The sequence below is a fragment of the Ovis aries genome, chromosome 18, assembly GCF_016772045.2.
Source record: "Ovis aries strain OAR_USU_Benz2616 breed Rambouillet chromosome 18, ARS-UI_Ramb_v3.0, whole genome shotgun sequence".
Classification (NCBI taxonomy): Eukaryota; Metazoa; Chordata; class Mammalia; order Artiodactyla; family Bovidae; genus Ovis; species Ovis aries.
The window spans coordinates 6,111,320-6,137,430 of NC_056071.1; the positions used below are offsets into that span (position 1 = coordinate 6,111,320).

At 48.9% G+C, this 26,111-nt stretch overlaps 1 protein-coding gene across 4 annotated transcripts in view; it reads left to right on the plus strand.

The window, feature by feature from the left end:
- Nucleotides 1-11,919, plus strand: part of ADAMTS17 (ADAM metallopeptidase with thrombospondin type 1 motif 17) — a 392,113-nt gene extending 380,194 nt beyond the window's left edge. For all 4 annotated transcript variants that reach the window (XM_042235032.1, XM_042235035.1, XM_042235033.1 and 1 more), the window contains 2 exons: nt 7,616-7,793; nt 8,941-11,919. In XM_042235032.1, the coding sequence (XP_042090966.1) occupies nt 7,616-7,793; nt 8,941-9,107 (345 nt within the window). In that variant the 3' untranslated portion in view covers nt 9,108-11,919. The remainder of the gene's footprint in view (nt 1-7,615; nt 7,794-8,940) is intronic.
- The last annotated feature ends 14,192 nt before the right edge of the window (nt 11,920-26,111 follow it).

The following is a 26,111-nucleotide window of genomic DNA, read 5'->3' on the forward strand; positions in this document are numbered from 1 at the left end:
ACTTGTCTGAGGTCTGACTGCTAGTAAGGGGGGATGCAGCTTGCTGACAGGCCTGTCCTGCCCGCACTGACCATCCCTGCTGAAACTCCTGCCAAGGAGTGGGTAGATATGCGTGGATTTTAGGTCAGGGCCATTTGAGGCACTCCCCTGGCCCAGATGAAAATGCAACAGGCCTGGAAGGTGGCAGCTGCACCAGAGCGTCCTTAGTAGAATTCTACATTTTTGTGTTTAATTATGTAGGTGATTCCATCTTGGTTGGAAAGACAGAAGGAAAAACTAGCCCCACAAACCAGGTGATGACATGTAAACTTTTTCAATGGTTTGTCTTCCAAACTTTTATATGCGTACATACGCTCCCATAGATACTGAACAAAAATGGGATGGTTTCTGTACGGGCTACTCTGTAACCTGTCTGTCTCCTCACCTGAGGCTCGAAACAGCCTCTGCGGGGCTGGATCAGCCCCCGTTCCCAGGAGGCTATGTAGACACCTGACGTTCTCAAATGTTCTTCTGAGTCAGAACAAATCTTGCATAACCCAAAGTGAAAGTCGCTCAGTCGTGTCTGATTCTTTGTGACCCCATGGACTATACAGTCCATGGAATTCTCCAAGCCAGAATGCTGGAGTGGGTAGCCTTTCCCTTCTCCAGGGGATCTTCCCAACCCAGGGATTGAACCCAGGTCTCCCACATTGCAGGAGGATTCTTTACCAGCTGAGCCACAAGGGAAGCCCAAGAATACTGGAGTGGGTAGCCTATCCCTTCTCCAGTGGATCTTTCTGACCCAAGAATTGAACCAGGGTCTCCTGCATCACAGGCAGATTGTTTACCAGCTGAGATATCAGTTCAGTTCAGTTCAGTTCAGTTCAGTTGCTCAGTCGTGTCCGACTCTTTGCGACCCCATGAATCGCAGCATGCCAGGCCTCCCTGTTCATCACCAACTCCCGGAGTTCACTCAAATTCACAGCCATCAAGTCGGTGATACCATCCAGCCATCTCATCCTCTGTCGTCTCCTTCTCCTCCTGACCCCAATCCCTCCCAGCATCAGAGTCTTTTCCAATGAAAAAGAGTCTTTTCCTCATTCTTTGCATGAGGTGACCAAAGTACTGGAGTTTCAGCTTTAGCATCATTCCTTCCAAAGAACACCCAGGGCTGTTCTCCTTTAGAATGGACTGGTTGGATCTCCTTGCAGTCCAAGGGACTCTCAAGAGTCTTCTCCAACACCACAGTTCAAAAGCATCAATTCTTTGGTGCTCAGCTTTCTTCACAGTCCAACTCTCACATCCATACATGACCACTGGAAAAACCTTAGCCTTGACTAGACGGACCTTTGTTGGCAAAGTAATGTCACTGCTTTTCAATATGCTATCTAGCCTCGAGTCAGATCCCTATGAGGAGTGGCATCTGCAGGATCTCAGCAGGCCCCACAGCAGCTGAGCATCAGGCCCGGCCCTGCCTCATGGAGGTGCTGAAAGCCGTGAGAACAGATGCTGGAGCCTGTGCAGAACTTTGGAGACACCCTCTGAGATCTCATAGGGCAGTGCTTTTTACAGACTGGGAAAAACATCAGTGACTGAGCTAGGAAAAATAACAGAGAAATGGTGGATCTGGGCAATCACCTGTTTTTCTGATTCCTGGCCCCCCATAGAAGCTCCATCCAGTACAATCTCTAATGCATACAGGAAGATGAAATTCGGTCCGTGGAATGGGGCAGCTGGAGTCCTGTCCCTCCTTTCCCACTCACTACCTGTAACCTTGGGCAAGACTCTGACAGCCGTCTATCTCAGTGGATGGTTGTAAAATGTTCCACACTGTGGTGGAATCCTACAGGTGAGCCCACAGACAGAACAAGCTGCGTACACAGGCAGGAGGTGTCCCAAGTGCTTTGCCCCAGCCCAGCCCCAGAGCATGTTAATAAACAAGACTAAGAACTCTCAGAGGGGAGATTAGTCTTCCAGGTTGCCCCAGGCTCTTGATTTTTACAACGGTCATTGGTCCTTTCACACCAGAAGAGTGAGTTCTGCATGTGATTTTAGTAGGTCCAGAGGATTGAGCCCTTGCCCTGATTGCACATAAATAATAATGACACCTGCAAACAGCATTGGGCAGGAAGTGCCCGTCTGCATACCTAGCAGTCAGGGGGCCCATGAACGTGAGACCAGAGTCCCAGGTCCTTCTCTGTTAGCCTGTGTAGTTTTCTGGGGACCCAGAAAACCCACCACGGCCTACCCACCTCTTTCTCCAGGGAGCACCAGGACACCCCGCGCTTCCTCTTGCTGTGTCTCCCACAGCAGGTGGCACCGGTGAGCCAGGTCAAGACGCCACAAGGCCCAGTGGTCCGTCCAGTAGCACACATGAACCCCTCTTCCCCAAGTACCCAGTAGTCACAGAAATGAGGCTTCACACACATGCTTTCCCAGGAAGCAGGGCTTTAAAAAATTTATGAGCAATTTAAATATAAAAGCCTTTAATGGTGTAGGTGGACTAGTCAAATGCCTACTTAAAATATGTAACTTAGTCATGTAATTATATGTTCATATTTAAAGTTTACATGTTATGTTTTAATTTAGAAATACTGCTATTCTCTGTCTTTATTGTATTATGAAGTTGAACCTGATAAAATTGCTATTTCCTATGGAGTCGAAAACAGTTGAATCTAAGCAGTTTTGTGAAGTGCATCCTAGTATTTGCAGCATCTGTCTTCATCACTCACTCTACCTTCTGATCCCTTGTTCAGTTTGCCAGTGTGCAGGGCACTGCCGGCCCCGTCCACTGAGATGCCGCCTATTTTGGATGTACTCTTTTCATTGGATATTCCCTCACAAGGTTGGCATGGCCTTGCTCTGCTTTGGGTAACCTTGCTCCGTGTTGGCATGACTTCGAACAGTCAATGCTTTGCTCTCATTCATAGGACTTTGCACTGTGTTAGGACCCTGAACCGGGCTCCCCTGGTGGCTCAGACAGTAAAGAATCTGGCTGCAATGCAGGAGACCTAGGTTCAATCCCTGGGTTGGGAAGATCCCTTGGAGTAGGAAATGGCACCCCACTCCAGGATTCATGCCTGGAGAATCCTATGCACAGAGGAGCCTGTGGGCTACATACAGTCCATGGTGTCTCAAAGAGTCAGGCACGACTGAGCAACTAAGCACGCAAGACCCTGGGCCGTCTCCTTCACTTACCCTGTTGGTGTGGACTTCCAGTCTCTGTGGATAGCCACTTCCCAGATTACTTTCAAGTTATTTTTAAACATTTTTACACCACCCTCCCTCATAATTTAACTGATTATAATGTCCTACTTCGAGGAGAAAAAAGCTAAATTACTTTGCCTCTCTTTTTCTTTGAACCCCCAGCTGATCTTGCTACAAATAATTGAGGGCACCCCTTACCCCCTGTCTTGAACTGTGAGAGGTTTTGTTGTTACTTAGGCAATTTATTCTTTTCCAAGAATAATTTTGAATGAAAGGCTTCACTTCTAGTATTTGAGCACACCTCTTACCTGTCTGGGCTTCCCAGGTAGCACTGGTGATAAAGAACATGCCTGCCAGTGCAGGAAATATGACAGACATGGGTTTGATCCCTAGGTTAGGAAGATCCCCTGGAGGAGGGCTACAGTGCATAGGGTCCCAAAGAGTTGGATACAACTCAAGTGCCTTGGCATGCGCACATCACTCTATATAAACTTAATATTTGGGACTGCAGGTGGATGTCTATTCTTGCTTAATTATACATCTGTGCTAAGTCACTTCAGTTGTATATGACTCAGCCAGGCTCCCCTGTCCATAGGATTCTCCAGGCAAGAATACTGGAGTGAGTTGCCATTCCCTTCTCCAGAGGATTTTCCTGACCCAGGGATCAAACCCGTGCCTCTTAAACATCTCCCGCATTGGCAGGCAGGTTCTTTACCACTGGTGCCACCTAGGAAGCTTAACTATACATCAGTTCAGTTCAGTTCAGTCACTCAGTCGTGTCTTACTCTTTGTGACCCCATGAACTGCAGCACGCCAGGCCTCCCTGTCCATCACCAGCTCCCAGAGTTCACTCAAACACACGTCCATCGAGTCAGTGATGCCATCAAGCCATCTCATCCTCATTCTGATTTGAACGTGCCAGGACCCTCAGCAGAGGAGGTGGGGGAAGAGGGCATTGTGGTTTTCCTATGTCGTTTATGGTTTGGAAAGACTGTGGCCCATCAGGGCGCTGTGCCCTCTGAGCCTTTCATCTTTCTAAAGTGAAAAAAACATTGTGATCTTGCTTGTTAGACTAGAAAGCAGAAGAATTCACCTGGGGCGCAAAAGCCCCTTTGGGAGCACAGATGATGGCCGCTTCTCATAGATGAAGGGCTCCGCACTGAGCCTGTGCAGGAGGGTTCCTCCCAGGCCCTGGAGAAGCCCCTTCCTCCAGCACAGGCCAGGGGCGACCAAGGGGAGAAATGGGGAGACACGTGATGCAGATAGCGCCTGGCATCCTCACTGCGCGTGGGATTCAGAGAGGCCTTGCTCCCCTCTCTCACCTCTAGGTGCCCATGTCCACCCCGACTGGGCTGCTGCACCTGTGGTCTTTGCTTTAGTCAAGTTATGTAGAGTGCTCTCAGAACCCTGTAAACCATAGGTTGTGTGCAGGTTAGTGGACCTCAGATGAAGAAAGTGTGTGTGGGGACCAGGCTCTCTGGCCAGGAGCTGAACAACTTAATGGAGAGACGGTTCTAGGGGCTCCCAGGAAAGCAAGTGAGGGCAAGGAGCTGGCAAGCAGGACTGGGGGAGGGAATCCTGATGCTGGATACCCGGCAGGTTCCCTGTAAAACACTTTAAAGGAGCACAAGGGGGAACCAGAAGAAGGGCAGGAGACAGAACACATAGTCTTACAAGGCCTCTCTATGGGAGGGCGGGATGCTCTGCCAAACGACACTGGGGATTTTCAGTTCAGTTCAGTTGCTCAGTCATGTCCGACTCTTTGCGACCCCACAAATTGCAGCATGCCAGGCCTCCCTGTCTATCACCAGCTCCCAGAGTTCACTCAGACTCACGTCCATTGAGTCAGTGATGCCATCCAGCCATCTCATCCTCTGTCGTCCCCTTCTCCTCCTGCCCCCAATCCTTCCCAGCATCAGAGTCTTTTCCAGTGAGTCAACTCTTCGCATGACGTGGCTGAAGTATTGGAGTTTCAGCTTTAGCATCATTCCTTCCAAAGAAATCCCAGGGCTGATCTCCTTCAGAATGGACTGGCTGGATCTCCTTGCAGTCCAAGGGACTCTCAAGAGTCTTCTCCAACACCACAGTTCAAGAGCATCAATTCTTTGGCGCTCAGCTTTCTTCACAGTCCAACTCTCACATCCATACATGACCATAGGAAAAACCGTAGCCTTGACTAGATGGACCTCTATTGGCAAAGTAATGTCTCTGCTTTTGAATATGCTGTCTAGGCTGGTCATAACTTTCTCTCCAAGGAGTAAGTGTCTTTTAATTTCATGGCTGCAATCACCATCTGCAGTGATTTGGGAGCCCAGAAAAATAAAGTCTGACACTGTTTCCACTGTTTCCCCATCTATTTCCCGTTAAGTGATGGGACCAGAGGCCATGATCTTCGTTTTCTGAATGTTGAGCTTTAAGCCAATTTTTTCACTCTCCTCTTTCACTTTCATCAAGAGGCTTTTTAGTTCCTCTTCACTTTCTGCCATAAGGGTGGTGTCATCTGCATATCTGAGGTGATTGATATTTCTCCCGGCAATCTTGATTCCAGCTTGTGCTTCTTCCAGCCCAGCTTTCTCATGATGTACTCTGCACAGAAGTTAAATAAGCAGGGTGACAGTATACAGCCTTGACGTACTCCTTTTCCTATTTGGAACCAGTCTGTTGTTCCATGTCCAGTTCTAACTGTTGCTTCCTGACCTGCATATAAATTTCTCACGAGGCAGGTCAGGTGGCCTGGTATTCCCATCTCTTGAAGAATTTTCCACAATTTATTGTGATCTACACAAAGGCTTTGGCATAGTCAATAAAGCAGACATAGATGTTTTTCTGGAACTCTCTTGCTTTTTCGATGAGCCAGTGGATGTTGGCAATTTGATCTCTGGTTCCTCTGCCTTTTCTAAAACCAGCTTGAAGCCTGGCTTGGAGAATTTTGAGCATTACTTAACTCAATGCATGTGAGACGAGTGCAATTGTGAGGTAGTTTGAGCATTCTTTGGCATTGCCTTTCTTTGGCATTAGAATGAAACCTGAGCGTTCCCAGTCCTGTGGCCGCTGCTGAGTTTTCCAAATTTGCTGGCATATTGAGTGCAGCACTTTCACAGCATCATCTTTCAGGATTTGAAATAGCTCAACTGGAATTCCATCACCTCCACTAGCTTTGTTTGTAGTGATGCTTTCTAAGGTCCACTTGACTTCACATTCCAGGATGTCTGGCTCTAGCTGAGTGACCATACCATTGTGATTATCTGCAAATGCTGGAAATGCCAAGAACTAGGGACTGAGTGTCTAAATTGAAACTGTTAGCCCCCGTATTAGTCCATGAGTCCATCTTGCAAGAAAGGTTGCACTTCTTCTTTTCCTGTATCTTTACTTAATTCTGAGCCCCACCCTTCCAGCCTTGTGGAAATTCAACCCCATGATTATTGGGTTCCTCCCTACACCCAGGGCTGGGCAAATACTTGGGAGCCTTGTGTGGCACAAAGTGCCAGGGACATCCCTGTGGTCATCAGGTTCAGTCCCTTCCTGGGTGCCAGCACGCCACCCTGCTCACTATCTGGAGAATTTTAAAGCCCAGCTGGTTCTCCAGAACAGGAGTGAGAGGGTGAGAGGTGAGGTGCGATGAGCATAAATTAATATTTCAGCAATGTGTCTTAGTCAGCTCAGGCTGCTGTAAAGAAGTACTGCAGTCTGGGTGACTTGTATAACAAGACATTTATTTCTCGTAGTTCTGGAGGCTAAGTCCGAGGTCAAGGTGCTTAGGATATTTGGCTCTTAGTGAGTGACCACTTCCTGGCTTGCAAACAGGCGCCTTCTCATGTGTCCTCACATGGTGGAAAAAAAGAACCCTGATTGCTCTCCCTCTTCTTATAAGGACACTAATCTTATCATGGTGGCCCCACCCTCATGACCTCATTTAAACCCAGTTACCTCCCAAAGGACCTACTTTCAAATACCATCCCACTGGGGGTTAGGGCTTCCCGGGTCACCCGCACAGTAAAGAATCTGCCTGCAATGGGGGAGACCCAGGTTTAATCCCTGGGTTGGGAAGATTCCCTGGAGAAGGAAATGGCAACCCACTCCAGTTTTCTTGCCTGGAGAACCCCATGGATGGAGGAGCCTGGTGGGCTACAGTCCATGGGGTTGCAAAGAATTGGACACAACTGAGCAACTAACACACACAGGGGCATTAGGGCTTCAACATGTAAATATTTGGAGGTGGAGGGGACCCAGACATGCAGTCTGTAACATCTTGAAACAGTTTTCCATCAGGCTACTGGTAAGCAGCCAAGCCCTCTTGTACAACGATTATTTCAAGCACTTAGGAATGACGGGCAGGGGCCAGACCCAGGAGTGGCATCGTCAAAGCCCCTCAGCCCGAGCTCAGCTCCTAGCTCCGCTGCCCCAGCCCACGCCTCCCTGTCTCCGGCAGTGCTCGTCGACCTGTGGGAGGGGCCTGCAGTCCCGGGTGGTGCAGTGCATGCACAGGGTCACCGGGCGCCACGGCAACGAGTGCCCTGCCCTCTCCAAGCCAGCTGCCTACAGACAGTGCCACCAGGAAGTCTGCAATGACAAGATCAACGTGAACACCATCACCTCCCCTCGCCTCGGTGAGTGCTTCTGCTGAGCCCCCGCTCCTGGGGCTGCTGCACCCCCTGGCCAGTGAGTCCTCACTGGCGGTGGGAATTCTATAAGCCAGAAAGTGTGCTCCTTGGGCTTTAGTTGAGCTCTGGAGAGGCCAACATGTGTCAGTTCTGGAGAGGATCTGAGGTTTCAGAGATGGAATTTCATTCCTTGTCATGAAAAAGATGCCTCAAACCCGTGAGCCCCTCTCCCAACAAAGGGCAACATGAGAGAATGCTCCTCAAATGTTTTGGGATTCTCTGCATGAAGAAGGCAAAGGGAGGTGCTTACTCAGGAAATGAAGGATCCGGGGGTGTCATTTATGAAATCTGGGTGATACATACATGGAATGCTCCTGAAGCTAATGCTCAAGAAGAAAGCAGAGGTGTTGACAGATCGGAGCCTTTAATTCAGCAGGGAGCTTTGGTGTGAGCAGTTTGGCCCTGAGTGCTCCAAACCCAGCCCTTTACCTGGCCACGTCCCCAGCCAGTGGTGGCCCCAAAAGAAGAATGTCTAGCGCTGATCTGATGATTCCACTAAAAGAGTTTCTGCTTTTCCAAATAGAAATCCTTCGGGAACAGTTTCCCACCCAGAGCCCCTTTCCCTAATGCTGGGGTGCCACCAATGTGAAGGGGTTTCCAAACAAGCTTCACTGGGGGTCTTCAAGCTTGCCGAGGTGTTCGCCAGGCTTTGGCCTGCACAGCCCTCCTTGGTATCCTCCAGAGGCCTCGCTCAGGCAGGAGTGTCTCTCTGCGTGACCGAGAGCAGGCAGATTCAGGCCACTTGTTTGTGCTGTGACTGTGTGCTTTTGTGGGCCCTTGGATGTCCACTCGCTGTGCCCTTCTGATTTATAAATGCCAACAGATGGCGTCCTCTCCTGTAAAATGACTGTGGATGCCATTTAGCTCGGAAGCAGGGGGCAGTGCCCTCGCACTGCGGAGGCAGCCGGAGCACTGAACCCCGAAATGGTCAGGTTGGACCCAGAGTGTCCCTTGTGAAAGCTACAGCCCTGGCAGGGGCGTGGTCCCCCCAGTCTGCGCAGGGCTCCCGCATCCACGTGGGGGAGGGCGGCCCGGGAGTGTCATCCGCAGGCACCCGTAACCCCTAGGCTTTCTCTCTCCACCGTCCCCTTAGCTGCCCTGACCTACAAATGCACGCGGGACCAATGGACAGTGTACTGCAGGGTCATCCGAGAGAAGAACCTCTGCCAGGACATGCGGTGGTACCAGCGCTGCTGCCAGACGTGCAGGGACTTCTATGCGAACAAGATGCGCCAGCCGCCCCCGCCGCCGAGCTCCTGACAGGCGGCCCGCTGGTCCTGCGATGCTCCAGCGCGAGGTCTGCGTCCCGACGCCACGGCTAGATGAAAGCCCACCCACCTGAGAGCCCGCCGGTCCTGCGGCCGGGACCCACCGAGGCACACCGCGGCTCACCCAGGAGGCTGTCCCGAGAATCCGACTGCATAGAACTTGAGAGCGGACTTGACGTTTGCTTAGTGCTTTTATACTTAATATATTGTTAACAGCCACTGGATGGCTTTCTACGTTAAGGAAAAAAAAATAGGCATGAGTCACAAAATAATTGTAATTTCTAAGTTCCACGTACCTCAAAGGGAACACCTCTGACAGACGGTCGTCAAGAGAGACGTCACGGGCGCCCCTGTCTTGACTTTTCCTCTGACGTTTGAATTCCCAGTGCTCGATGTACCGCGAGGTGGGGGTGGGGGCGGGGGGAGGATATCCCCAAAAATGAGATGCTTTCCTTTAAAAACAGGCTTTATTCTCAAAGCCAGTGATGCTCTGGATGGGAGGAGGCTTCTCTGGAGAGGGGGTGCTGCCGGAGCTCCCCGGACACCACCAGGACGCCACGTGGCCCTGCGCCAGGTCAGGGAACATGCTCTCTAGGTCCTGGGTCTCTCCTCAGAGGTCTTGTCCCTGGGAGGCTGAGTGTTGTGAACCACCAAGGATGCCAGGCCTATGTAGCTCTGCACAGCAGCCACATGGGGGAGAATGTTCCAGTGGTGTCCGGGTTAGAGGACGCAGCTAGTTTTTCAGATCTCTGCTGTCCCCCACACAGGGGGACAGAAGAGCCGCCCCTCAAGGTGCTGTGCGCGGAGGCACGTGCCGGTCTAGCCTTGGGCTTGCTGCCTGCACAGAGGTGAGCTCAGCGCAGCTTTGTGAGCATAAGGCGCTCCCTCTCTGCTCCCAGGGACCTCTGCCCTAGCCAGAGGTCAGGAAGCTTTGCACCCGCTAGAGAAGGCTTCTTGCTGACCCTGGCCATCTATCTGAAGTTGATTCTTCTTGGAAGCACTGACTCAGGCTCAGACCTGGTGCTTCACCCTGACACGGGGCGGGTTTCCTCCAGGACCACCCAACCTGGCAGAGGAGTGCCCCCTGCCCAGGATGGCTGTGCGCTCGTCCCGCTCTCCTGTGGTCCAGACCATGCAGTGATCGTCACTGTCATGCTGTCGTTACTGACCCACGTTAGTGGGGCAAGGATGACAGAAAAGCCTGCAGAAGGCGTTTGCTTCCTACGGTCACCTTACCCCTCAAAACATGGTTGGGCCCTCTTCTGAACGCAGGAAGATGACAGGAGTGTGTGAAAGCGCAAAAGATGGTAGGACCCTGCCCGCCGGGGAAGCTGGGGGAAGGGGACCCGACATGCTGGGAGGTCTGGTCTGCTGGCCAGCCTGGTGGGTATTTGATGGGTGCTTCTATTCAAGGACTTTATCATGAAAAACCCACCCTCTCCTCCCTTATTTCAGAGGGGATCTTACTTAGGCTAATCTCCACGGGATCATCTCCAAGTGCTTCTTGATTTACTGGTGCTGTGTTTATGTATCTGTGTTTGTGTTTTTGACGTCACAACTTTGGAGTCAGCTTAAATCAGAAAGAAAGAGACACTCTGCCCTGTCCAGCCTGCCCTGCAGGCTTGTTTTGCTTTCTGATTGTTACTACCCCGGAGACAGAGAAGTGGTCGGATGGCCGGGCATCTGTTCAGTTCCACTTGAATCTGTGAGAAGTGTTGAGAAATCTCCTTAGGTGCTCTTTGGAAAGACCCCGGAGGGTGCCAGGCTGGGGCAGCCCATCTGCAGGGTGAGCTCCTGCGGCTGCCCAGGGCCTGTGTAGCAACGCTGTCCTCCCTGCTCCGGCTTGGCCGTCAGCAGGCTCCCCCAAGGCCCTCAAAGCCTTGGGGAGCTAGGGCTTAGTTTTCCCCCAGCCCCAGATGAGCTGTGCTTTACCATGGATGGACGGAAAGCTCTCAGCCTCAGGGGCTGAGGAGCGGAATCAGGGCAGCCAGCCAAGAAGTCAGGGCAGCCTTGCATGCTGTCTGTATGGGAACCAGGGGCCCACCCGAGCTGGGCAGGCCTGTGCATGGCCCAGAGGTGAGCCCTTTTCCTGGTGCTTCTCAGTCTCCCCATTGGCCACCCTGGCCGTATCAACTGGACACCCCTGGCAAGGGCCCCACACCCTCAGAATGCAAGTGATTGATCCAGTTATCGTTAAACATCCCTTTGGTTCCCCAAAGTTCGGGTTTTTCTGAGCTCTTGTAGCTCTTGCTGGCACTGTCACTCTGAAATTCACCAGCCCGCCTTCTGTTCACGGCACAAGCAATGGTTGATCTCGGTGAAGCCATCACGGCATTCTTGCTCCACTTTGTACAGAAGACAATGAAACCCTGTCATTGCAACAGCGATGTTTCTTTAGTAACAATACCCCGTACTGTCACTCAAGTACTGTACCTTTTTGGTTGCACAAATGTGTTACTAACTACAGACTCTCACAATCTTATGGTGCTATTTCATTGGTGCAAATGAAACCGTCTTGGTTGACCATGGCTTGATATTATCAGAACACAGGGAAAGATCCTCAATGGCAATAATATCATTGCTTTGTTCTCTTTTCTTCATTTCAGAGTCAAATGTATATATTTTCCATTAGTTAACTTACGTACTGTACCCATGGTATTTTTGTTTTACTTTTTGGTGCTGGTTTGAAAGGAAAAAAAAGAACAGAAGACAAACATTGGACACCACTGTAAATGAAAAATTAATCATTTCATTGGAAGTGAGTTGAATATGTTTAATAAAATGTTCTTCCATAACAACGTTAATCTGTCTGTGAAGTAAAAGACAAAAACCAGTCCTCGAGGGCTGGCGGAGGAAGGCTGTGTCCTTTCCTTCTGCGGCGGTCACCTTGCTTGCCTGGGATTGGCTGCAAGGAACCGCAACCTGCCGACCACAGCTGTGGGCACTGTCAGAGGTCGCTGGTAAAGGCAGTTCTGGTGGGTGGCTGTGTCTCCCCCAGGGAGTGCTAGCAAACCATTCAGTCCTGGGCCTCCCCTGTGCACCTCCAGAACCCTGGGTGGAGACACGAAGGTCTGACAGCTGCACCGTGAATCTGAGAGTCTGACACAGAGCAGCCCCCTCGCTGGCGGATTCTCCCAGGCTCCATGGGGGCTCAGGGACCCCTCTGTAGGGGGCCCCGTCACACCAAAATGGGTGCCTGCTCCCCACAACCTTGCCCTTTCAACCCTTAGGCCCCCTCCTAATCCTGCTGACGGCTCCCCTCCTGAGGGTGTGAGGCAGACCTGGCCCTTCTGACCTCCCAGGCTGCAGGCTCAGCACGGGCACCACGCCGTCAGCAGGGACCTCTGGAGCCTCGCTGGGCCTGACAGGGAGCGGGGCTGTCACAGCACCTGCCCCTGGGGGAACTGGCTCCTCCTGGCATCAAGGGGAAAGAACTCCCCCAGGGCTTCATTAGACAGAACGCCTCTTTTTAATGTTGGAGCAACACCCAGAAGTTTCACAAAATAAAGACCATTTGTTTAATCCCCATAGTTCCCCCATCACCAAGAAACCTATAGTTTGTATTAACTCCCACGAACCATCAGCCACCTGCCTCCAGGACCTGTTAGAACCCTCTCCTTGCCCTGAGAGTTCTGATCTCTCTGGTGGGTTAACGTCTAACAGCTCTGATGCTATATAATTTCTTTATAAGCTGCTTAGATTCCAGTGATAGAATGAAACTGACAAGCAAGCGATCAGCAAGTGTTGGGTGAGCTTCCACTAGGAATCAAGCACTTCCTAGAGCCACCGAGAATACAAATGGACCAAAGACCTGCTCTGGTGCCCCCAGCCCCTCAGACAAGCCTGGAGTCCTGGACAAGAGAGAACGAGAGAGAGCCGCAGGAACTCTGAGAAGGAAAGGTCAGGACTTCCCTTGTGGGTCTACTGATTGCCCTCTGGACACAGGCTAGAAGGCTTGGCACTGAAATCCTTTCCAGTGGCACTCGCCATCTGCAAAGACTTTTGGAAAAGCCCTTATGTTTCTACTTCTAGACCCAAATCTGCCTGCATCTGAAGCCTCCTCCTCTGACAGCTGACCTAGTCCTCACGGAAGGCCAGCCCTCATATATGCAACTGAGCTCCCACTGCCTCTCCGCACTCCCTCTCCGCACTCCCTCTCTACCTCCAGACTTTGATTCTTTCTCCAGACCTCTCCCCTGGCTTTTGCCCCTTGCACGGACTCTGTTCTTGACAGGTCCCCAGTGACCTTCTGGGCATGACCTACAGACATCTTCAGCAACCCTCTCCTTTGGGATGCCCCCCTCTCCTGACTTCCCCTCCTCTGTTCCCTAGCTCCTCTTCCTCCAGCAGCTCTCTAGATGACGGTGCTCCAGAGCTCAGTCCTAAACCCCGTTCTCTCTCTCTCCTTTCTCCCTGAGTCATGTCACCCACTCAAGGCTTTTACAACCACTGACATTCTGGTGTCTCCCAAATTAGTCTCTTCCTTCCTGGCCTCTCTCTCAGCCTCCGCATGCCTTCTGCGCATGCACAGGCAATTCCACGGGAAGCCCCAGGGCTGGGATGGCCCTTCAGAGGGGTTCCAGTCTGGAGAGTCAGTGGGATGGCTCACCTCTGCTCCATGTGGCATCGTGCGGGGAGGCTCCGAGGACAAGTAGATCCTGGGACTACCAGAAGACTCAGGCACTTTCAAATTTGGCCGCTGATGCCAGCCTTAAGAGCTTCAGCTAGGACTGCTAACCAGAACACCTATAAGCGGCCTTGACAAGGGGCTGCTTAGCAACCCTGAAGTATGATGGCAGAGTCTCAGCGGCAAACATCCTGAGCAACGGGGATGCTCATGAGAACTATGTCCCCTTATATGATGACTCAAAAGTTACACAGCCTCACTTCCACCATCCTCACAAAGGCCCACTAACTTCAAGGGGAGGGTCAAAGGGTCCACCTCTTGCTCAGAGAATGGAAAGGTTCTGGACAAGTGCATAAGATGGGAAAGATTGCTGTGGCCATTTGAGGGAATAGTCACACACACACCCCATCCTTATGCCAGATGCATTCATCCCTCCGCCACCCTCCCCACAAAGCCTCATCTTATTTCAGCATCATGTTCAGGCTCCCAGTCCAGGATCGCCTCATCCAAGTTAAGTGCAGGTGAGACCCACCAGGATCCTCAGGTACAGCTTCTGAAGCAGTTTCTCTCTCAACTGTAAGAGCAGTGAACTCAAAAGAGAGATTATCTCCACCCATTTCTCAACACCCAAGAGAAAATGGTGGGATGGCCTGGGAGCACCACTCTAGATACCCCCTATTTAAAACGGACGGGAGGGGGAAGCATGTTGCAGTCACTGTCCAGCTCAGCTCTGAGTGACTCTGCAGTCACTGTCAGGCTCCAGCCTGGCTCATGTGGCCAGCCCCATTAGACTCAGCCCTGCTCCCGGTGAATGATTCTCCCTGGGCTGCCTCCAGCCCCAAAGAGGCTCGCTGCTTGTTGTAATCCACTCTTAATGGAAAGGGAAGCAAGTTTCTGTCAAGCGCCCTTTTCCTTGAAGAGGGATGTTCTAACATACCCCAGACCACTGGACTCCTAAAAACTTCACTGATGTGATGTCTGCTTGATTCTCCCTGGGGCTTATCTCATACTCTCTAGAGGGCAGATGCTGTACTAAGGCCTCTTCTTCTTTACCTGGTCTGATTAACTTAATGTCATGGGCACAGTGGGTCAACGTGGATTCTGTGGAAGGTGGGTACAGTCCAGGCCTTTCAGGGCTATGCTGTATCAGAGTGTGGGAGAGTTAACATAGCCCGGGGAAAGACTGAGCATAAGTGGGTACTGGTGTCTCACACACATGAATGTGAACTGGGTCTCCTTTCTAAAAGGATGGGAAAGAGTGTGCTCCCCAGCTCAACAGGCGTGTGTCTTGTGTCTGAGCCTTGTTAACCTTGTTAGCCTTGTACAGCAGTGAGTTAGGGGGTCATTCTTGGTTTTGATTGCGGTAGTCCACTGTCACGTGACAGGACCCAACCCCAGACTGACTTACAGGGGGATATGATGAGGTCTTGGAGTGTTTCACTAAAATATTCCTGTCTCGCCAGGTCACAATATTGTCGTGGACTTCCTGTCTTGCCTGGGGAGAGGGAGACAGTTTCACAATATAACCTGTCCTCCCATAACAATTCTCTCTCCCACAGGCCAAGGACCAGGTTTCATCCTTTCCAAGTGTATATTCAGGGACAGGAAATGATCACTGGGTGATCTCAAAGGCCCACTGGGCCCACTGTGAACCAAACTCTAACCAGGACTCCATTTATTGCATGAACCCCATCCCCCTTCACTCTAAAAGGGGGACCAGAAGAACATCTGGGCCCCAGCAGCAATGTCAACTTGGATCCCATGTGCAGCAGGTAAATTAACGATTAATCATTCTCAGCATATTTGTTGTCTTTCTCCAGCGCATCCATTATGCTCAGCAACAGTCATTGAATTTCTTTGCTTTACAATTTCTATTTCCCTGTTTCTCTCAGATGACCAAGATGTTGCACCACCAGTCAATGTTTTAATCATAACCCTTCTCAGATGCCAAGGGCATGGCATCCTTATAGCTGGCAGGTGATGAAGCTCTAAAATCCCATAGGATTTTAAATTCCTAGAATTTCTGGTTCCTGGAACTAACTGTCTTAGTTTGGGTTCTTGGGAACTAAGATGTGTGGACGTGTGTGGGCAGAATATTCATGGCAGGTGCCCCTGGGCACATGAGGGACTGAGAGAAGCTGGGCTGGGCACAGGGACATGAGGAACTCTCCAGTGATCATAACAGGGGCTCAGTTGGTCCCACAGAGAGCCTTGAACTGCACAAAAGTCAGTTCCCCTACATGAAGGGTGAGGCCGGGATGGGCTCAGCTGGGAGTCGGCCAACAGTGCTGGAAGCTAGGGGTAGGCGGTCCATAAGGGGCGTCCATGGCACACCGCAGCGCCCACTGCAGGCCTCAGACCTGGACGCTGCAGTCTCCTTCTTCTCACACGGTCTTCTTACTCTGGAGGCTTCCCCATCTCAGTGTCAGACACTGTCCAATAGGATCAGACACTGTCCATCAATAGCTCAGGGTCATCCCTTGTCTCCTCAGTTTTGCTTCCATCCCAAGTTAACACAACCACAAATACCATTTGTTCTGCCTCCAGGTTAAGTCTCTGATCTGTCTGCTGCCTCCTGTCTCGCTGCCACCACTGTGACCTCGCCCCGCGACCCCACCAAAGCTTCCTGATGACTTCCTTCCCGCCTGACTCCAGTACATTCTCACACCCTAGTCAGAGTAAGACTTCAGAAACATAAATCCTGGCCTTCCCCACTGAAAACCCTTCACTAGCTACTCGCCCCTGGAATTTTCGCATTTCAAGCCCAGTGTGATCAGGGCCCCTGATGTCCTCCTCTCCCACCCGCATCCACACACACACACACACATGCACACCAGCCCACAGTCCCCTTTCTGTCGGGCTCCTCTACCCTCGTCACCACCACTGAGCCTTTGCAGGTGTCTTTCCCTCCCTTTGCAGTGTCCCCACCAGCCCCCAGATATTCCCATGGCTGATCATTGTCACCCTCTGTGTGGCAGCTGAAATATCATCCAGCAGACAGCTGCTCCCAGCACTCCATCTCAGGTGGGCTCCCTGGCCCAACAGCCGTCTTCCCTCCCTCCTCGATACTTGTCCCAACCTATCGCTAGTTTGTAAACTTTCAAACTTACATCATGCCTGTTTTCCCATCTAGAAAGTGAATTTCATCAGGCCAGAAAACAGGTCCTCTTGTGTATGGCTGGACCCCTGGTTCCCAGCACAGGCATGCCCCGAGTGAGCGTGCTTCTTCTCTGTTGGTTATGACTTGGTTCTTTTCAGATCCGTTCAGGACTGTACCAGAAGATGTTTATACTGGACAAGAATAGCGCACTCTGAATTCAATGAGTCTTTTGCATGTGGCTTAAATGATACAAATATTTGGACAACTAGCTGTAAGTCATGAGAACAAGATGTTGGCTGTTTTTCAAACTCTCCCCCTTGTCAACCACCCCTTGCCAACAGAGACAGGTGTTTTCAGGTGGTTTCCATGGTGATCTGGAAGCTGTTTTCTTTCGTTTTCATCTTTCAAAGAGGAGAGTTGACGGACTCAGGAGGAAGAGAAAGTCCCTGGTTTGCTGAGGATTTTGCAAAGCTTGTTGTGGTGCCACCATCTGGTGTTTCTGGAATAAAAGTTTAACTCAACGAGGTTCATGGACTCAGCCCGGACAAGGCCCGTGCCTGGCCGGGTTCTTGCGCTACAGGAGTGCTCCCCGTGGGGCTCTGCGAGCAGGCCCACTCTAATCACGTGCCCCCCCACCCCCTCCCCGTGCACCATGGCACTGGCATTCCCTCGGCTCTGAAGCCTTCTCAAAAATAACCGCTTTCAGATCCTGAGCAGCTTCAGCATTACAGGGTATAACATTCAAAAATGACCAGAAGATTAGAAAGTTTCCTCCTGGAATTTCTTAGAACACTGAGATTTCCCTTGGAAAAGACTAGATACTCAGGTCCTAGGAACCCATACCACTCTAAGAAAAATGTAAATGACCCAGTGAATCAAAGGGCCCCTTGGCAGATAGAGCCCAGGCGAGCCGAAGAAAATCCCCTTTCTGATAGAGCAATGAGAAGGCCCAGCACACTAGCAGGGCTGCCTGGGGACCCGCCCAGTACTGCAGCCCAGTACACCGCGCATGCGCACAGACATGGCAGTTGGCTTAAGTGAGGCTCGGGGGAAACCGAAGCGTCCTTCCAGCTTCCAGCGGGCTCCTTCCTGCTTCTTCCGTGATGTTTCGCCTTCCCTCTCTCTCTTATTCATGCTTTCCATCTTGTTACCTCGCTTTCTGTCTCCTTCTTGGGCTGGCATTTACTTATTTATTCTCCCTATATGCATCTCTCCTTTCCTCTTCCTTCTCTTTCCACTGCCTGAATTTTCCCCACTCTTTCCAATTTCAAATGACTTTCTACTTCTGACTCTGTGTCCCTGTAAGAACTTCCACCAAGGCCCCAAGGAATGATAAACTTCTCTAGGGACTGAATATTCACAGAGCCTTTAGATGACCAAGCACCCTTTAAAATTTTACTCTCAAACCACTTATCCAGGATCCTCGCAAACTAACTGCTCTTTAGAAGTTTTAGAGGTCTCTGGGGTCTCATTTGTAGCTCAACTCTATATGTGCCAATCACACCTTCAGCAATCCTTTGGCTAATGATATATCTCCAGCTATTGGTTTTCTCACCATGGAGGTTAGATTTAAGGTGTCAGTTGATAGTTATAAAACAGCATTTCTGCAAGTTCTGTCCAAAGATTGCTATGTATTAACACATCATTAAAAGAATATATTGCAAAGTCAACATATGATTATAATTGTTGACCTATCAAATACTGAAAGATTTGGAAACCTCACTGGAAGCCAAATGCCATTTTATTAAATTGGGATACAGTAAAGGGAACTCTATATAGAACAACTGATTGGTTCAAGATTGAGAAAGGAGTACAACCAGGCTGTCTGTTGTCACCCTGTTTGTTTAACCTATATGTTGAGCACATCATATTAAAAAGCAGAGACATTACTTTGCCGACAAAGGTCTGTCTAGTCAAAGTTATGGTTTTTCCAGTAGTCATGTATGGATGTGAAATTTGGACCATGAAGAAAGCTGAACACTGAAGAATTGATGCTTTTGAACTGTGGTGTTGGAGAAGACTCTTAAGAGTCCCTAGGACTGCAAAGAGATCCAACCAGTCCATCCTAAAAGAAATCAGTCCTGAATATTCATTGGAAGGACTGATGCTGAAGCTGAAGCTCCAATACTTTGGCCACCTGATGTGAAGAGCTGACTCACTGGAAAAGACCCTGATGCCGGCAAGATTGAAGGCAGGAGGAAAAGGGGACAACAGAGGATGAGATAATTGGATGGCATCACTGACTCAATGGACATGAGTTTGAGCAAGTTCCAGGAGTTGGTCATAGACAGGGAAGCCTGGCGTGCTGCAGTCCATGGGGTCACAAAGAGTTGGACGCAACTGAAGAACTGAACTAAACTGAGCACATCATGAGAAATGGCAAGCTGGATGAGTTACAAACTGGAATCAAGATAGGTGGGAGAAACATAAGCAACCTCAGATAGGCAGATAATACTGCTATAATGGCAGAAAGCAAAGAGGAACTAAAGGGCCTCTTAATGAGGGTGAAGAGGAGAGTGAAAGAGCCAGCTTAAGACTAAATATTTATAAAAAAACCAAGATCATGCCATCTGTCCCCATTACTTCATGCAAATAGAAGGGGGAAAGGTGAAAGTAGTGACAGATTTTCTCTTCTTGGGCTCTAAAAGCACTGTGGATGGTGACTGCAGCCAGGAAATTAGAAAATGTTTGCCTCTTGCCTGGAAAGCTATGACAAACCTAGACAGTGTGTTGAAGAGCAGAAACATTACCCTGCTGACAAAGGTCCGTATAGTCAAAGCTATGGTCTTCCCACTGGAAACCTCAGTGGAAGCCAAATGCCATTTTATTAAATTGGGATGCAGTAAAGGGAACTCTGTATAGAGCAACTGATTGGTTCAAGATTGAGAAAGGAGTACAACCAGGCTGTCTGTTGTCACCCTATTTGTTTAACTTATATGTTAACATATCATTGTGAGAGCTGAGCTATAAAGAAGGCAAAACACCAAAGAATTGATGCCTTCAATTCTCTTTGCTGGAGAAGAATCCTGAAAATCCTCTGGGCAGCAAGGAGATTGAATCATTCTTAATGGAAATCAACCCTGAAAACTCACTGGGAGGACTGAAGCTGAAGCTCCAATATTTTGGTCACCTGATGCAAACACCCAACTCATTGGGAAAGTCCCTAATGCTGGAAAAGATTGAGGGCAGAAGGAGAAGAGGGCATCAGAGGATGAGATGGCTGGATGGCATCACCAATGCAATGGACATTAAGTTGAGCAAACTTCAGGAGATGGTGAGGGACAGGGAGGCCTGGCGTGCTGCAGTCCACAAGGTCGCAGAGAATCAGACATGACTGGGTGACTGAAAACAACAAACGGAAGAGAGCCTGTTGTAAGTGTTGCAACAGTGTTGACTTGATGTTAATGATTTTTGCTGGTATTGCTTTTTACAAAATAAGCATGTAATATATCCATGCACATTATGATATATTCTGTTTTTATTCTATACATACCAAGTGGACAAACACACACATATAAAACACTGGCCTGAGAGTGATTCAGTCAGCAGCATCGCTGCTTCCATGCCGCTCAGTCAGGACAGAGGCTCCAAAGGCTGCTGCTACACCCATCTGAATGTATATAAGTGCTGATATATAAAATGTATACCATGATTCATATGTTAAACCATCACTTTACAACATAAGCCACTAAATTATTGAGCAGTGCGGTCCAGGCAGGGTGAAGGAGAGATGAATGATGCACAGTCCCCTGTCCTCAGAGAATCACAACACTATGAAGTTGTACCTTCTTTTGGCAAACAGTGGCTCTGCCCAAATGTGGAAAAATATTTAAGTTGGTTCAAAGGTAATAGAGCCATTGGCTCTGAATTCAGGATAAACTTCAGCCCAAGAAGAAATCAGATCCACTATCTTTCAGATGGGTCTAACTCAGCAAAGCCAAGTTCTCAAAACTGGCGTGCCTCCCTCATACCCTCAAGTGCATTCTGTGCTTCTGACATCACAAAAGCCACTTCATGATGACATCATCTGGGCTTTCCCAGTGTGTTGAGGGGTCAGACCACACTGAACAGTCCTGGGTGGTTTTATCTGTGCAGACCAAGCTCCTTGGCTGTGATGGGTGGATATCTGTCTACACACAGCCAGTTGAAGATGTAAGCTGGAACTTTACACAGCTATTTTGGGATTTTCAAACAGACAAATCAAAGAGTAACATACATTTTAAAGAAACAGTAAGTCGTGTGGCAAAATCAAATAGAAAAGAAAGAAAAACAACAAGAAAACTCAGAAATGATAAGCAAAGTCAAAAATGAAAATGAAAACTTCAAAACACTGGATAAACTCTGGAGATAAAGGAATCAAACAGAGGATTCATTAGTGGAAGGTAGGATTGAAGAATTTTAGCCCAGAACTAGTATAGAGAAGCAAAGGAATTTTTAAATGAAATTTTTGAAAATTGATGAAGAGCAATATACCTTGAAAGGTGTCCATTTTTTGTCTAACAGGGACTCCAGAGTAAAGAACAGAAGAAATAGCAGAGGAACCATATTGGAAGAGATAACAACTTAGAAGGTCCAAGCATTATGTAGAAAGACATGAGTCCTCATATCAAAAGGCATCACAAGTAGTGAACAATAGAAAGAAATCCATACCTTACAGTCACAGTGAAACTGCAAAAAAATCAAGAATGAAGAGGAAATCTTTCAGAAAGATGTTCCTGGGTTGGAAGAATCAATATTGTGAAAATAACTATACTACCAAATGCAATCTACAGATTCAGTGCAATCCATATCAAATTACCAATGGCATTTTCCACAAAACTAGAATGAAAAATTTCACAATTCGTATGGAAACACAGAAGACTCCAAATAGCCAACGCAATCTTGAGAAAGAAGAATGAAGTTGAAAGAATCAACCTTCCTGACTTCAGACTATACTACAAAGCTAAAGTCATCAAGACAGTATGGTACTGGCACAAAAACAGAAATATAGACCAATGGAACAAGATAGAAAGCCCAGAGATAAACCCACATACCTATGGACACCTTATCTTTGACAAAGGAGGCAAGAATATACAACAGGGAAAAGGTAGTCTCTTCAATAAGTGGTGCTGGGAAAACTGAACAGCTACACATAAAAGATTGAAATTAGAATACTTCCTAAAACCATAGACAAAGATAAACTCAAAGTGGATTAAAGATTTAATGTAAGACCAGAAACCATAAAACTCTGAGAGGAAAACAAAGGCAAAACACTCTATGACATAAATGACAGCAAGATCCTCTATGACATACCTCCTAGAATTATGGAAATAAAAATAAGCAAGTGGGACCTAATTAAACTTAAAAGCTTTTTTACAGCAAAGGAAACTATAAACAAGGTGAAAAGATAGCACTCAGAATGGGAGAAAATCATAGCAAATGAAAAAACTGAAAATGATTAATTTCCAAAATATACAAGTAGCTCATGCAACTCAATAACAGAAAAACAAACAACCCAATCAAAAAAAGGGAAAAAGACCTAGACAGACATTTTTCCAAAGAAGACACATAAAGATAGCTAATAAACACATGAAAAGATGTTCAACATTGCTCATTGTTAGAGAAATGTAAATCTAAATTACAATGAGATATCACCTCACACCAGTCAGAATGGCCATATATATATATAAAACTACAACCAATAAGTGCTGGAGAAGGTGTGAAGGAAAGGGAACCCTCTTGCACTGTTGGTGGGAATGTAAACTGATACAGGCATTATGGAAGACAGTATGGAGGTTTCTTAAAAACCTAGGAATAAAACCACCATGCTGCTGCTGCTAAGTCGCTTCAGTCGTGTCCAACTCTGTGCAACCCCATAGATGGCAGCCCACCGGGCTCCCCCATCCCTGGGATTCTCCAGGCAAGAGCACTGGAGTGGGGTGCCATCGCCTTCTCTGATAAAACCACCATATGACCCAACAATCCCACTACCGGCCATATACCTTGAGAAAACCATAACTGAAAAAGACACATGTACCCCAACGTTCATTGCAGCACTATTCACAGTAGCTAGGACATGAACTGATGCTGAGACTGAAGCTCCAATACTTTGGCCACCTCATGTGAAGAGCCAACTCATTTGAAAAGAATCTGATGCTGGGAAAGGTTGAAGGCAGGAGGAGAAGGGGGTGGCAGAGGATGAGATGGTCGGATGGCATCACCAACTCAATGGACGTGAGTTTGAGCAAGCTCTGGGAGTTGATGATGGAAAGGGAAGCCGACTGGCTGCAGTCCATGTTGTCGCAAAGAGTCAGACACGACTGAGCGACTGAACAACAACAAGGACGTGGCAGCAACCTAGATGTCCATCAACACATGAATGGATAAAGCAGCTGTGGTACATATACACAATGGAATATTACTCAGTCATAAAAAGGAACGCATTTGAGTCAGTGCTAATGAGGTGGATCAACCTACATCCTATTATACAGAGTGAAGTAAGTCAGAAAGAGAAAAACAAATATAGTATATTAACACACAATACGGAATCTAGAAAGATGTTACTGATGAAGCTATTTGCAGGACAGCAATGGAGATGCAGACATAGAGAACGGTTACGGATATGGGACAGGGCAGAAGGAGAGGGTATGATGAATGGAGAGAGTAGCATGGAAACATATACATTACCATATGTAAAACACATAGCCAGTGTGGATTTCCTGTATGACTCACAGAATTCAAATTGGGGCTCTCTGACAACCTGGGTTGGGGGGGGGGGGTCAGAGGTGGGAAGGAGGTTTAAGAGGGAGGGGACATGTGTATACCTATGGCTGATCCATGTTCATGTAAGGCAGAAACCAGAAACCAGCACAATATTGTAAAGCAATTATTCTATTACAAATAAATAATTTTTTAAAGATAGGTTAAAAGGAAGCCAGCACTGTCCTCCAGAGTCTCCCATAATTGACAGGCTCCATCTGCATGTTTGTGGCCCCATGATCCATCCATTCATACAAAAGCCAGAAACCTGAGAATCAGCCCGAGGCTGTCACTTTCTGTCTTTAAACTCTCTTCTGTCTGCCCCTCTTCCCCACCCTCAGGGTCACTGTTCTGCTTCAGGCCCATTGCAGCAGCCACCGGCTGCCACACCAATGCTAAGATGACCTTTGGAAGACTGCTATCTAGTAAGTCCTCCCTTTACTGCTTCCCTGCTCAAAGGCATCCCTGGCTCACCAGCCCCTCTGTCCCTCTCTTGAACACTGCCCAGGCCTGCCTGTGAGCCCCCAACTCTCCAAGCCAGGAGTCTGTGTGCAGGCACTTTCTTTACCATCTGCGCTACCAGGGCTCCTAAAGTGAAAGTGACCCCATGGGCTGTAGCCCACCAGGCCCCTCTGTCCATGGAATTCTCCAGGCAAGAATACTGGAGTGGGTTGCCATTTCCTCCTCCAGGGGATCTTCTCGACACAGGGATTGAACAGGTCTCCCACTTTGTAAGCAGATTTTCTGTCTGAGCCATTAGGGAAGCCCAACTATGGCCCACCAGCCAGTCCCTTCCCACTGGCTGTCATTATAATGAAAGTTTACTTGGAATAAGCCACGTATACCTCTTAGTCTGTCTCTTGCAATTGCTCGTGCACAGCAATGACAGAGCCCAGGAGGAGGACTGTACAGTCTGCAAAACCTCAAATGCATAACATGTGACTCTGCAGAAAATATTTGCTAGCCCTGCTGTAAGCACTCTAAGATCTCTAGCCTATCCACAGCTGTACCCTCGACCTAAACTTCCTCTCCCTGCACCCTCTGATGTGCATTGGCCACTCTGACTCAGATCCTAGCATTTGAGCCAGCGGTCACTTGTCTCCCTGTGAGGCCAAGAGCTATTGTAGGCAGGACCTGGACCTCCCCAGGCTCAGTCTCAGGCCCAGCAGAACACTGGCTGGGCAAGAGCCCACTGGCAGAGGAGAGGCTGCACGAGAGAGGACAGTCCTTCCCGGGATGGACTGCCAGTGCCAGTTCACTGTGGCACTGTAAGCTCAGTGTTCAGGGAGGCACTGAGCCCATCTCTGCCAGGCGGGTCTCTGTTCACTGCCACTGGCTAAAACACTCGGGCCCTCTGGGCCCCTGGGTCAGCAATGGTGCCCCTTTCCTCTGCTTGTTCTCAATGACACAGTGGGAAGTGTGTCTGAGCCTGGAGTATGAGGGTCACCAGTCTGAGGCTGGCTCTATAGATTACAGTTTTCTGCCCCAATAACACCTTGTCCTTGCACACTCCAGTGGAGGCAGTTTCCTGTCGTTCTTTGAGATGTGAGAAATGGAATACTTCCTGCCTTATCAGTTAACAAGGATGTCATAGTCACCAGCAATTGCAGCCACCATGGATGGTGAGCTTGTGAGCCCAGAGGGAACTCAGAAAGGGAAGAAAACCTGCCATCTAGCGGCCATCAGACTGCAGCCACTCCCAAAGGTGAGCCCCAAGGAAAGTAAGTTCAAGATATGAAAAGTATACTGCCTCGACAGCTGAGGTACATATCAAAGGAATGATTTCAGTGAGCCCAGACTCTTGCATCTTTCCATTCATAAAATAGTGCTAAATTCCTTAACGTGGGATATCTGGTTTTCTTTAATGAACAATAATTTTTGATGTTCAGACCACCTGCCCTTTGTTGCAAAACCTCTGAATAACCTGAATCCTCCCTCTCCTCCTAGAAGCAGTTCTCTCAGGGTTACCTGAGATATTGTCTCCCAGGCCTGAAGTCCTAAAAACTCCCACCAAATCAGACGTGGCTCTCAACTTTTAGGTTGTGAATATTTAAGCCCACAGATGCGACATGGTTAAAGATAGTTAACGAAACTAACAAAACTTGTTCTCTTGCAGATCCTGCTCTATTTCCTTTTCTTCTGGCCTGTCTGGACAACACTTCGGCCCAGCCTCTGGCCATGGGGTGGGGCCCAGCAACGCCACATCAGTCTTCTCAGCACAATCTTATAGGTAACTCCAGGTACAATTCTTTGAATTACGCTGGCTCCTAAGAATCTCATGTTATCTACTTTCACCTTCACCTGAGTTGCTCTCTTTCATGTGGCACAGTAATCCCAGGCAGGGACACCACTTCTCACCTGTGCCCTTGAATGCCGCCCCCTCCCTCCTGTCCCTGCACCCACACACACCCCTGCCCTGGGTCCTCCTCCCGACAGCTCCTCCTCATGGCCCTCAGGGCCCCACGACCTCTCCCTTCTGTCTCCCGGAGTCTCCCAAAGCCCATGGCCTGAGCATTGTTGGGGTATGGTCC